This window comes from Colobus angolensis, unplaced genomic scaffold (genome assembly GCF_000951035.1).
Source record: "Colobus angolensis palliatus isolate OR3802 unplaced genomic scaffold, Cang.pa_1.0 Scaffold109, whole genome shotgun sequence".
Taxonomy (NCBI): domain Eukaryota; kingdom Metazoa; phylum Chordata; class Mammalia; order Primates; family Cercopithecidae; genus Colobus; species Colobus angolensis.
In genome coordinates, this window is record NW_012111919.1 from 1,957,706 (window position 1) to 1,971,986 (window position 14,281).

General features: G+C 39.5%; 1 protein-coding gene across 7 annotated transcripts in view; it reads left to right on the forward strand.

The window, feature by feature from the left end:
- Window positions 1-14,281, forward strand: part of DTNB (dystrobrevin, beta) — a 285,440-nt gene that overhangs the window by 13,451 nt on the left and 257,708 nt on the right. For all 7 annotated transcript variants that reach the window (XM_011950445.1, XM_011950464.1, XM_011950471.1 and 4 more), the window contains exons 2-3: window positions 3,188-3,268; window positions 11,602-11,815. In XM_011950445.1, the coding sequence (XP_011805835.1) occupies window positions 3,188-3,268; window positions 11,602-11,815 (295 nt within the window). The remainder of the gene's footprint in view (window positions 1-3,187; window positions 3,269-11,601; window positions 11,816-14,281) is intronic.

Consider the following 14,281-nt stretch of genomic DNA (forward strand, 5'->3'; position numbering starts at 1 on the left):
TACTAAAAATACAAAAATTAGCTGGGCATGGTGATGGCTGCCTATAATCCCAGCTACTTGGGGGAGGCTGAGGCAGGAGAATCACTTGAGCCTGGGAGTCGGAGGTTGCAGCGAGCCGAGATCTGCCATTGCACTCCAGCCTGGGCGAGAAGAGCGAGACTCCATCTCAAAAAAAAAAAAAAAAAGATAAATGGGTCTTTATCAAAATGATAAACATTTATGCTTCAGTGGATACCACTAAGAACAAGAAGTGACAGCCCACAGAATGGGAGAAAATATTTTGCTAATCATGTATCTCACAAGTGACTTGTATCTAGAGTATGTGAAGAACATTTACAACTCAATAATAAAAAGACAACCCAATTAAAATGTGGGCAGGGCTGGGTGCAGTGGCTCAAGCTGGTAATCCCAGCACTTTGGGAGGTTGAGGCAGGAGGATGGCTTGAGCCCAGGAGTTCAAGACCATCCTGGGCAACATAGTGAGATCCCATCTCTACAAAAAAAATATTAAAAATTAGCTGGGCATGGTAGGTAAAGTGTCTGCTGAGGGGAAGAGGTTTCTTTTTGTGATGATGAAAATGTTTTACATTGTGGTGATGATTACACAACTGTGTGTGTAGTAAACACCACTGAGTTGCACACTTTAAATGGGTGAGTTGTATGGAATGTGAATTATAAATACCATATTTATATAATATAAAAATATATAATAATGTAATATATATAATATATGATATATATATACATAGAGTCTTGCTCTGTTGCCCAGACTGGAGTGCAGTGGCACAGTCATGGCTCACTACAACCTTGAACTTTTGGCCTCAAGTGATCCATCTCCCTCAGCCCCTAGAGCAGCTGGGACTACACATGGGTGCCACCTTGCTTGGCTCATTTAAAAAAAAAATTATTTTTGAGGCTGAATCTTGCTCTGTTGCCTAGGCTGGAGTGCAGTGCAGTGGTGCGGTCTCAGCTCACTGTAACCCTCTGCCTTCTGGGTTCAAGTGATTCTCCTGCTTCAGCCTCCCAAGTAGCTGGGACTACAGGCAGGTGCCACCATGCACAGCTAATTTTTTTTTTTTTTTTTTGAGATGGAGTCTTGCTCTGTTGCCAGGCTGGAGTGCAGTGTGATGTGATCTCGGCTCACTGCAACCTCCGCCTCCCAGGTTCAAGTGATTTCTCTGCCTCAGCCTCCTGAGTAGCTGGGACTACAGATGCACGCCACCACACCCAGTCAATTTTTTGTATTTTAGTAGAGACGTAGTTTCACCATGTGGTCTCAATCTCCTGACCTCGTGATCCACCTGCCTTGGCCTCCCAAAGTGCTAGGATTACAGTTGTGAGCCATTGCACCCGGCCTAATTTTTGTATTTTTACCAGAGACAGGGTTTTGCCATGTTGGCCAAGCTGGTCTCGAACTCTTGACCTCAAGTGATCTGCCCTCCTCAGCCTCTCAAAGTGTTGGGATTACAGGTGTGAGCCACCAAGCCTGGCCTAAATTTTTTTTCTGTAGAGATGGGGTCTGGCCTAAAATTTTTTTCTGGAGAGATGGAGTCTGTCAAAAAAAAGGCTGGTTTTAAACTGCTGGGCTCCACTGATCCTCCTGCCTCAGCCCCCTAAACTACTGAGATCACAGTCGTGAGCTACTGCATCTGGACTTTGAATTATATTTTAATAAAGCTTTTACATTTGAAAAGAGAAAGTGGGACTGTATAATATATATAGAGAGAGTGATAAATATTTTCTGAGAACCAGGTATCACCTGAGGAAATAATTTTAATCATGACATCAAGAGGAAGGTTGATTGAAGTGAGACTAAGATAAACCTTCACTTTTTGGTCAGTATACAAAAAACAAAAACCTGGAAAAATCCTTCCTTTAAGCCCCTCCATACCATGTAATGAAGACAAATGAGAGATACCTGTAAATACTAATACAAGATAATTTGTGCCAGTTCTCTTTCCCCTTATTGAGTCAAAAGTTGCTGCCAGATTTTATAAAGGCAGGATAGGTGAAATAAATCTCACATGGGGGGCCAACCCTATCTAAAGTGGCCTTAAAATTCAAGGAGACTTCATTTGCAGCAATTAAAATGAGAACAAAATGTGATTTATAGAATCATATATAATTTTAGGTTTTGTTCTAGTTACTCTGGCCATATATCGCTTACCCCTCAAACAATCATTAATTTTATTTATGCATTTTGTGGGTCTAGACTCAGAACAGCATTCAGTGCTGATGTCTTGACTTTACTTCATGATGCCTGAGGTCTCAGCAGAAGAAAAGGCTCAGGGCTTGAATCATTTGAAGGCTCGCTCACCTGTGCGTTTGGCAATCGATGCTGGTTTGGTTGGTGGACTGAGTTCTTCCTACGATCCTCTCACTGTGGCCTCTCTACATCAGTCTGGACTTTCTCACAGTATGGCATCTGGGCTCCCAGCGCAAGCATCCCGGGAGAGCAAGAGCAGAGCAAGCTATGCCGTCTGTTATCATCTATCTCCAGAAGACCTGCACTGTACTTCTGCCGCATTCTGTGCAGCGAGGCAGTGACAGTGTCATGGTCAGATTCACGTGGAAGGAAAGAATCTCTAGATCTTGATGGAGAGGGACAACATACTAGAAGCACATAAAATACTATTCTGGAAATACTGTTGTGGGCGATTTTTTTTTCTTTTAGGAAAATACAGGCTGCCACAGGCCCGTAAGGGGACCTTACAGGCAGCTGGTCCGTAAGGTCCTGTCCCTCATTTCCCAGGTGAGGACACTTATGTGCAGAGGCATGCCGCATGGCCACAGTCAAGGGGCATGACCACAGTCGTATTCTGTGGTTGGTCAGGCTGGGACAGGAATGCAGCTTTTCGCTTGGGTCTTTCTCATGATGCCACCCTACTCCCCTTTCCTAATCATGTAGTTCACTCACTCACCTCGTAAGTGTTCCTCTCCTTGGAGCTTTCTCCGATAAGCAGACAGGATATCAGGAGCAAGACTAGCAGAGTTCTCGCACGTGTTGGGGATGCATGTGTTTCCTATCCTTTTCTCCCTCCATTGTTTTAATTGACTCTCCGTTTTTAAACAGAAGAAGTCCTAGCTGACTGGTATACTATGGCAATACAGTAGAATGGAGTCACTTCCTAGCATTTGGAAACTAAGTGGTAAATCTAGTTGAGCATTTCTGTTTGCCTTTTTTCAGGTGCTCAGAATTTTGATGTCATACGACTATCAACTTACAGAACAGCCTGCAAATTACGATTTGTACAAAAACGATGCAACCGTGAGTCATTTCTACTCATTTCTGTGATAGCTGGAGAGAGTTCTCAATATTAGAAAAGACTTTAATATCTTTTAGTTATATTGTGATGCTAATTGAATTATTTTTTATCTAAAGTATTTATCGGTATGTAAGCTTTGTAATGGAAGAATTGTCATTTTACTCCTTTGTCCCTCAAAATGTTTAACAAACAATCATGAAACTAGTTTTGAGGGTGGTGTAGTATTAATGTTCTTTAAATGGGAGAATCTATTTCTCTGTCACTTTTATTAAGGAAATGCTTTATACAAAATGTTTTATATAAAATTAATACAGTTTATCAGCTGCTGGAGGAAAAGAAAAACAATGTTTTTAATAAAGATATAATTGGAATTGATTTTCTTGATTAAGCTTAATGTAACATGATTCAACCTTTTCTATAAATAATTGCTACCATTTGGATTATAAAATAAAGTGTGTGTCTGTGTATATGTATGTCTGTGTGTATATACGTAATCTTTCTTCTCTTTATTTCCATGAAGATGAACTAGCTCATGACAGAATTATTTTACTTTTCTCATGTTTGTGTGTATCAGTGGAAAAAGTGTTTTATACAATGAAAAGAACATTAACCTTAGAATTGAAAAGTCTTGGTTTTAGACCTGGTTTTGCCATTTATTATAAACAAGTAATCTTGGGCAAATTACGTTACCTCTGATAAATTCTACCCTACTTTGGGCCGGGCGTGGTGGCTCACGCCTGTAATCCCAGCATTTTGGGAGGCCAAGGGGGGCAGATCACAAGGTCAGGAGATTGAGACCAGCCTAGCTAACACAGTGAAAGCCCGTCTCTACTAAAAATACAAAAAATAGCTGGGCATAGTGGTGGGCGCCTGTAGTCCCAGCTACTCGGGAGGCTGAGGCAGGAGAATGGCGTGAACCTGGGAGGCAGAGCTGGCAGTGAGCTGAGATGACACCACTGCACTCTAGCCTGGGGGACAGAGTGACTCCGTCTCAAAAATATATATAAAAAATAGAATAGAATAGAATAGAATAGAATAGAATAGAATAGAATAGAATAATTCTACCCTACTTTAAGTCTTACTCACAAATCTTAACTTAAAATTCTCTCTGAAGAATTTATCATGCCATCCTAGATCGAAGTGATGTTTCTTTCTTCAGTGGTTTCTCAAAGTATTATTTTTTACATTATGAGTTGTGACCCATTAATGCTTCATGAAATCATTTTGATGGGCTGTAGCCAGAATTAAAAACATTTAATAGGAAAAAAAGGAAGAAAAATAAAATATTAGAATGCAGCTTGTGTGGTAACGCTAAAACGTGTTCTAAAGGCTAAAACTTTTTTTTAAAATATATCTAGATGTATGTATGTGTTTGTGTATGTGATGATTTAAATATATTTCTGTAATGATTTAAATATATTTATATGTCTAGATGTATATATGTGTGTATGTGTGTATGTGATGATTTAAATATATTTCTGTGCTTGTGGTAAAAAAGTTCAAAAACCACTGCTGTAGAGCAACTCATTTTATAATTCTTCCCATAATTATTCTTGGGAACAGTAGTCTATGTGTGGAGTGTTGAGAGCCTGAGTAGGCTAGTGGCATTAGTAATATAAAGTAAAAGACGCGTTGTTCTAAAGGTTTTATTATTTTTTTTTCTAAAGGTTTTATTTTGTTACCTTTCACATAGGATTCTAGAGTTGATCTGAAAAAATTTTTGAGAATGTACGGGATAAGTAATAGTCAGCTTTCAGCTTTTTCCATATGTACGTTCACTTGTTCCTTCATTTTTTTTTTTTTTTTGAGACAAAGTCTCGCTCTGTCGCCCAGGCTGGAGTGCAGTGGTGCGATCTCGGCTCACTGCAAGCTCCGCCTCCCGGGTTCACACCGTTCTCCTGCCTCAGCCTCCCAAGTAGCTGGGACTACAGGCGCCCACCACCACGCCCGGCTAATTTTTTTGTATTTTTAGTAGAGACGGGGTTTCACCGTGTTAGCCAGGATGGTCTCGATCTCCTGACCTCGTGATCTGCCCGCCTCGGCCTCCCAAAGTGTTGGGATTACAGGCGTGAGCCACCGCGCCCAGCCTTGTTCCTTCACTTTTTATTGAAAGGGTCAATAAACAGTCAATAAACAGAAGAAAATAAACAATTTTCTTCACTGCTAAAGAGTCTTCTCATACTCATTTATTGAATGTGAATATATTCATGAATCTGTACAAGTTTTTCCATATGTATTTTCAATTGTTCCTTTACTTTTTATTGAAAGGGTCAATAAACAGAAGAAAATAAACAATTTTCTTTACTGCTAAAGAGTCTTCCCATATTCGTTCATTGAATATGAACATATTCATGAATCTGTGTAAGAAATATTCATGGCAGTGTCCATATATGAGAAGGTCTGCTTTTTGTTCCCCTACTAGTGTTCCCCTGGTCTGTTTGTCTATCCTTCTACCAATACCAGGCTGTTCTCATACCACACTGTTTCTTGTAGCAGTAACCACTATTAGAATTTAGTAAATCTAAGTGTCAGGCACGGCAAGTCTTCCTACTTTGCTCTGTTTTTCTTTTTAAGATTCTCTGGGACAGTCTTGTCTTTTTAACATTTGTTTTCATATAAACTTTAGAATATGCTTGCCAATTTCTACTAAAACCAACAAAATAAAACAAAGAACTCCCCTGTATTTTTGTTTCTTCATTTCTTTTTTCAAGTATAATTTACACACAGTAAAATTCCTCTTTTACTGTATGGTCCTGCAGAGATTTTGATTGGGATTGTATTGAATCTGTAGATCAAGTTGGGGAGAATTGACGTATTGCCAGTGTTGAGATTTCCTCCTATGAACGTGGGATATGTTCATCCCTAGAGCTATTTAGGTCTTTCATTTCTTTGTAGAGATGTTGCACATCCTTCACTGGATTTTTTATTTTTTAAAATTTTTATTTATTTATTTTTTGAATTAGTGTTGCTCTATCGTTTAGGCTGGAGTGCAGTATCGCGATCTTGGCTCACTGCAACCTCTGCCTCCTAGGTTCAAGAGATTCTCCTGCCCCAGCCTCCCCAGTAGCTGGGACTATAGGCGCCCACCACCATACCCAGCTAATTTTTGTATTTTTAGTAGAGACAGTTTTGCCGTGTTTTCCAGGCTGCTCTTGAACTCCTGGCCTCAAGTGATCCACCTGCCTTGGCCTCCCAAAGTGCTGGGATTACAGGGGTGAGCCACCACGCCCAGCCTCTTCATTGGATTTATTCCTAGGTCTTCAGTGACATGATACTATTATTTTAAAATTTCATTGTTATGTTACTGATGTAAAGAATACAGTGATCTTTAGATCTTAATCTTATTTCTAGCAATTGGTCTCCACTCATACTAATTTATCTGTAGAATCTTTGATTTCTGTGTACATTGTTTTCTTATTTCTGAATAATGACAGTTTCAGTTACTCATTTCCAATACACTAATTATTTCTTTATCTGAATATTTATGTCGATTTAGCCTCAAATACAATAGAAATGAGGACAGTGAGCATTCCTTATCTCATTCCCATTATCAGATCAAAACCTTTCATTTTACTATTAAGTAATATGTTTGTGGCAAGTCCTTTGTAGATAACATTTGTCTTAGCCAGTTTTCTGTTGCTTATAACAGAGCACCTGGAACTGGATGATTTATAAAGAAAGGAATTTATTTTGTATAGTTGTGGAGCCTGGGAGGTCTAAGATTGAGGGGCCATATGTGTTGAAAACTATCTTGCGGCTGGGGACTCTGCAGAGTCTGGAGGTCATGCACACCGTCCCATGGTGAGGAGGCTGAGTGTGCTAGTGCAGGTCTCTCTACCTCTTTTTATAAAGCCACCAGTCCTACTCCCATGATAACTCATTAATTAATTAGTCCATTAATCCTTGAGTAGATTAATCCATTCATGAAGGCAGAGCCCTCATGATTCAATCACCTCTTAAAGCCCACCTCTCAATACTGCCACATTGGGGGTTAAATTACATTTCTTTTTTTTTTTTTTGAGACGGAGTCTCGCTCTGTTGCCCAGGCTGGAGTGCAGTGGCCGGATCTCAGCTCACTGCAAGCTTCGCCTCCCGGGTTTACGCCATTCTCCTGCCTCAGCCTCCTGAGTAGCTGGGACTACAGGCGCCCGCCACCTCGCCCAGCTAGTTTTTTGTATTTTTTAGTAGAGACGGGGTTTCACCATGTTAGCCAGGATGGTCTCGATCTGCTGACCTCGTGATCCGCCCGTCTCTGCCTCCCAAAGTGCTGGGATTATAGGCTTGAGCCACCGCGCCCGGCCTAAATTACATTTCAACATCATTTTTGCAGAGGACAGATATTCAGACTGTGACAACCTTAATCAGATTAAGAAAGTTTCCTGATAGTGTATTTCTTCATTTCTAAAAATAAGGTTTCCTTTAAAAGTTGTCTTTTGATTATGATTTCTAACTTAATTTCATTTTGATCAGAGAGCATGACTCATAGGATTTTAATCTTTAAAATTTATTAGGTTTGCTTTATGGCTCAGGATATGGTCAATATTTTTTTTTTTTTGAGACAGGGTCTCGTTCTGTGGCCCAGGCTGGAGTGCAGGGGCGAGATCTAGGCTTACTGCGCTTCGCCCCCCAGATTCAAGTGATTCTCCTGCCTCAGCCTCCCGAGTTGCTGGGATTACAGGCAAGAGCCACCACACCTAGCTAACTTTTGTATTTTTAGTAGAGACGGGGTTTCACCATGTTGGCCAGGCTCGTCTTGAACTCCTGATCTCAAGTGATCCGCCCACCTCGGCTTCCCAAAGTGCTGGGATGACAGGTGTGAGCCACTGTGCCCAGCCAAGGATGTGGTCAATTTTTATATGTATCTTTGTGTACTTGAAAATAAAGCATATTCTCTCATCAGTGGAGGCTGTACTTTGTGTAGTGCTCATTATGCCTACTTTGTTAGTTGTGAAGTTAAATCGTCTGTATCTGTACTTTTTGAGTGGTATTGCACTGTCACTTACTAAGAGAGGTGAGTTAATATCCCCCACTAAGCTTCTGAATTCCTGTGTGTCCCTTGGAGGTTGTGTTTATTTTTGTTTTATATATTTTGAGACTATTCTATTAGATGTAAATACATGTAAAGTTCCTATATCTTTATTTTCTTTTCTTTTTTTTTTTTTTTTGACCACAGGATCTCACTTTGTCACGCAGGCTGAAGTGCAGTGATGCAGTCATAGCTAACTGCAGCCTTGAACTCCTGGGCTTAGGCAATCCTCCCGCTGTAGTCTCCCCAGTAGCTAAGACTACAGGCGTGTGCCATTACATCTAGCTAATTAAAAAAAATTTTTTTTGTGGAGATGGGCTTCCACTATGTTCTCCAGGCTGGTCATGAACTCCTGGCTTCAAGCTAAGCCAGGAGTGGGATTACAGACATGAACCACTGCATCAAGCTGCTGATATCTTTCTTATGAATTAAAACTTTTATCATTATTCAGTGACCCTCTTTATCTTTAACAATATGTTTTGTCCCACCATTAAAAAAATATACAGTTCATATACTATAAAATTCACCGTTTTAGAATGTATAGTCTTTTCACTGATTTTTAGTATATCTACAGAGTTGTACAACCATCATCACTATCTAATTCTAGAACATTTTCATCACCCCAGAAACAAACCACATACCCATTAATAGTCACTCCACTTTCCCTTCGTCTCCCAGCTCTGGCAACTACTAATATACTTTTTTTTTAATGGATTTGCCTATGTGGACATTTCATATAAATAGAATCTTAGAATATGTGGTCTTAACTGTCTGGTATCTTTTACTTAGAATAATGTTTTCGGGGTTTATCCGTATTGCAGAATGCATCAGTACTTCATCCCCCCCCTTTTTTTTTTTTGAGATGGAGTTTCACTTTTGTTGCTCAGGCTGGAGTGCAATGGCACGATCTCGGCTCACTGCAAGCTCCGCCTCCTAAGTTTGAGTGATTTTCCTGCTTCAGCCTCCTGAGTAGCTGTGATTACAGACATGCGCCACCACACCTGGCTAATTTTGTATTTTTAGTAGAGACGGAGTTTCTCCATGTTGGCCAGGCTGGTTTCGAACTCCCAGCCTCAAGTGATCCGCCTGCCTTGGCCTCCCAAAGTACTGGGATTACAGGCGTGAGCCACCATGCCTGGCCACTTCATCCCTTTTTATGGTCAACTAATATGCCATTGTATGCATATCCCACATTTTATTTATCCATGTATCTGTTGATGGACATTTGGGTTGTTTTCACTTTCAGCTATTATGAATAATGTGCCTATGAACATTTGTACAAGTTTTTGTGTAGACATATGTTTTCAATTCTGTAGGGGTAGAATTGCTGGGTCATATGGGAACTGTGTGTAACTTCTTAAGGAACTCCTGAATTGTTTTCCAAAGCAGCTTCATGATTTTACATTTGCACCAGCAGTTTATATGAGTTTCAACCTCTTTACATCCTCACTGACACTTGTTTTCCATTTAAGTAAAAAGTCTAGCTATTCTAGCGGGTGTGAAGTGGTATGTTGTTGTAGTTTTCTTTTGCATTTCCCTAATGACTAATGATGTTGAGCATCTTTTCATGTGCTTGTTGGCTATTTGTATATCTTCTTTGGATAAATGTCTATTTAAATTATTTGCCCATTTTTAAATTGGGTTGTCTTTTTTAAATTGTTGAATTGTAAGAGTTTTTATGTCTGGATCCTAGACCCTTAATGGATGCTTGGTTTACAAATTTTTTTTCCATTCTTTGGGGTTGCCTCTTCACTTTCAGGATAGTATCCTTTGAAACACAGACTTTTAAAATTTAAATAAAATGCAATGTATCTCTTTTTTGCTGCCTGTACTTTAAGTGTCTTGTTCCGGATCTTAAGGGCAGAGCTTTCAGTCTTTCCTGATTAAGTATGATGTTGGCATTGGGGTTTGTTGTAGATACCCTTTATCAGGTTGAGGAAGTTTTCTTCTAGTTTTAGTTTGTTGTGTTTTTATTATGAAAGGGTATTTGATTTTTCCAAATGCTACTTCTATGTCTGTTGAGTTGATCATTTGGTTTTCCAAGCTCCCCTGCTTTTTTTCCTGTTACAAACAAAGTTACATCACCTTTGTTTTGGTTAGAAATTGTCATCCACTTATATTTAACCTTTTTTATGTCCTTACGTTTTATACATATCCCTTGCAAACAGCATATAATTTGATTATTTTAAAAAAATGTGAATTTGTCAGTCTTTGTCTTATAAGTGGTATGTTAGTATGTTTATAGTTACTGCAGTTAACTGATACATTTGCGTCCACACCAGCCATCTTTTCCTGTGCTCTTTGTGCTACTTGTTCTGTGTTTCTTACCTTCTTTTGGATTGAATAGTTGTATTTTCCTAGTTTCAGTTCTTCCCCTAGTTTTTCAGCGTTGGAACATATACTTTCAGGTTTTCTTTACCTGAAAATGTCTTTATTGAACCTTTTTTCTTGAAAGTTTTTTCATACTAGGTATCGAATTTTGTTGGTGGTTTTGATTTCTTTTCAGCACATTAAAATTATTTTGCAGTCTTCTGCTTCCTTTGTTGCTTGAAGTCAGTCAGGCATCATTCTTAATTATTTTTCTTTCGAGGAAATGTCTCTTTTCTGTGTAGTTTAGTATTGTTTACTTTTTTTGTGCACTTAAGAAGTTTTTATGTTCCATCTAGGAATTTTTGTCATTTTCAAGAGGAGTGTAGACCCAGCTACCGAGCCTACTTTATTACTGGAAATTGAATTTAAAAGAAAGTTAGCCTCTTAAATAATGGAGGAAATATGCAGTAGATAAATTTATTTTTGGCTGAGCTATGAGTTGTTCAGAGCTCTGAGTAGCCTCTAAAGCATATTAATATTTTACTTAATGCAGTTGTATTTGTCTCTCTCTTTAGGTCATAGAATAAAGTTTCAGTTGTAAAATGTTGCTTTAGTTGCTAGGCTAAAGTAATACAATAAAGTTGACTCAAGGTGATACAGCAAATTTTCAAAAAGGCTAGAAGTTCTTATGAGTAGTTCTTGATCTTTTTCTCAAATTATCCTTTGTTAGGAATTGCTTGGGTCACTATTTGCAGAGACGTGAAATACTAGCTATTTAAATGTGAAGGCTGGAAGTAGTTCTTCCCATACCACTGTGGTGGCTCCTTGATGTTGTCTGGGAGTGATATTCTTTATTTGACCACAGAATGTTTCCTCATTGTTGGCTAAAGAGTTTCTTCTCTTTAAACTTAAGAACTAGTTGATACATTTAAGATTCCTATTGTGAAGGGTAGTACCACACTTTAACATTGTTGACAGTTTATTTTCTTTGTCTTTTAGTTCATCTTGTTGATATCTGGAACATGATTGAAGCCTTCCGAGACAATGGCCTTAATACACTGGACCATACCACCGAAATCAGTGTGTCCCGCCTTGAAACTGTCATCTCCTCCATCTACTATCAGTTGAACAAGCGCCTTCCTTCTACTCACCAAATTAGTGTGGAACAATCTATCAGCCTCCTCCTCAACTTTATGATTGCTGCATATGACAGGCTAGTACCTTACCTTACATGCTTACTTCATTTTAAGAACACCTGTCTCTGAGTCATTCTTCTTGCATACTGCCTTGCTAAGGGCTGGCAACTTAGAATCACGGTTAAAAGGGAAATTATTGGCCGGGTGCGGTGGCTCATGCGTGTAATTCCAGCACTTTGGGAGGCCAAGGCGGGCAGATCATAAGGTCAGGAGATGGAGACCATCCTGGCCAACACGATGAAACCACGTCTCTACTAAAAATACAAGAAATTAGCCAGGCATGGTGACACGCGCCTGTAGTCCCAGCCACTCAGGAGACTGAGGCAGGAGAATCGCTTGAACCTGGGTGGCAGAGGTTGCAGTGAGCTGAGATTGCGCCACTATACTCCAGCCTGGGCGACAGAGTGAGACTCCGTCTTAAAAACAACAACAACAACAAACAAAAAACAGGAAAATTTTTCAGTGTAAGCCCCTCTAGAAACTGGTTCACAGTGACTTACTGTCCTAGAGTATGTCATATATTAAACCCTGGAATATTGTGGAGAATCACAATGTTTGAGATGTATTGTTTGGGAAAATTATAGATACCTTAATACAGCTGTTCTCTAGCTTGTGAAAAATGCTAAGTTTTAAATTTGATTATGGGGCTATTTGACTTCTAAGCCTCCTCTTTCTTTTTTCTTCTATGCCTAGTTTGTTGTTGAAGGCTAATCTGTACTCTGTAACATCAAATACTGGACTATAGTAACCGATTTTCTCTCTCTCTCTTTTTTTTTTGAGACGGAGTTTCTTTCTTGTTGCCCAGGCTGAAGTGCAATGGCGTGTGAGCTCCACTCACTACTGCCTCCCGCCTTCTGGGTTCAAGCGATTTTCCTGCCTCAGCCTTCCAAGTAACTGGGATTACAGACGTGCACCACCATGCCCAACTAATTTTGTATTTTTAGTAGAGACGGGGTTTCTCCATGTTGGTCAGGCTGAGCTCGAACTCCCAACCTCTGGTGATCTGCCCACCTCGGCCTCCCAAAGTGCTGGGATTACAGGCGTGAGCCACTGCACCCGACCAAACTGATTTTCTCTTTATGTCTAGGAACCTATTTGAAATTTTTTCATTGCAGAACATAGTTTAGTAGATCTTAAAAGAAGAAAACAATTTAAATGTACTCCAATTGAAACGGACATTATTTGCTGCACTTATATTCATAGATAATTAAGTTGGTATTGTAAAGAATGAAACAACAAAATTGTAAAGCACAGATTTTTGATTGTGGAAGTACAGAGGTTAAATGGTGATGTTCTGCGAACCAACAGTTCTAGTTTCTGCTGTACTCTTGGCCATCTGATTTGAATGGATTGTCTCTGCTTCATTTTTTGCTGTCTGTAGACCTTCTTTGAGTTCATACATTTGTAAAATGCTATTAATTATATCTTATAATAGGGAGGAGTCTGTTAATCAGTGGTAAAACTATGGAAATGTCAAAGCCAAGTCATAATTTAAGCAGTCACTAAATTCACACCATTTTTATAAGCTGTTATCAAATTAGACATTGTATCCTTTTAATAGAAAATTATTAAAGAAATTTACTTATTTTTTTGAGGTGGGGTCTTGCTATGTTTCCCAGTCTGGTCTCAAGCTACTGGGCTCAAACAATCTTCCCTCCCCAGCCTCTCTAGTAGCTGGCATTACAGGTGTGTACCACTGTGCCCGGCAGAAATCTGAATTTTAAAAATAGAAGTGTATAAGTGACATAAGTCCCAGAATTCTAATGCCATTTTTTAGTAATTTAAGTTAGTGACTCCATAAGTTAATTTTTTCCTGCCCAAGAACTGGCTTTTTGTTTCAAAACCCTTAGGAAACATTGTTATTCTGTGATAGGTAAGCAGAACCTTTTCATGACACTGACTCACTCAGTAAATCAATTCATGGATCACACAACACAAATTAACTCAAGAAACAATATTTTTTAAAGTCAGAAATAAAACCATCTTACTCTCTAAAAGTGGTCAAGCAGAGATTAAAATCTTGGATTCCATAATCATGTCAAGTAAGTTAAATACCATGGCGCTTTAGCCTACTGGGTTGCTCTAACAAAATACCATAAACTGGGCACTCTATAAACAACACAGATTTATTTCTTACAGTTCTGGAGGCTGGGAAGTTCAAGATCAAGGTAGATTCTGAGTGTGGGGAGGGCCTGCTTTCTGGATCCTAGATGGCACCTTTTTGCAGTATCCTTACATGACAAAGGGGGCAAAGGGGGCAAAGGGGGCAAAGAGTTCTCTGGAGCCTCTTTTTTTTTTTTTGAGACGGAGTCTCGCTCTGTCGCCCAGGCTGGAGTGCAGTGGCCGGATCTCAGCTCATTGCAAGCTCCGCCTCCCAGGCTTACGCCATTCTCCTGCCTCAGCCTCCTGAGTAGCTGAGACTATAGGCGCCCGTCTCCGCCCGGCTAATTTTTTTGTATTTTTAGTAGAGACGGGGTTTCACC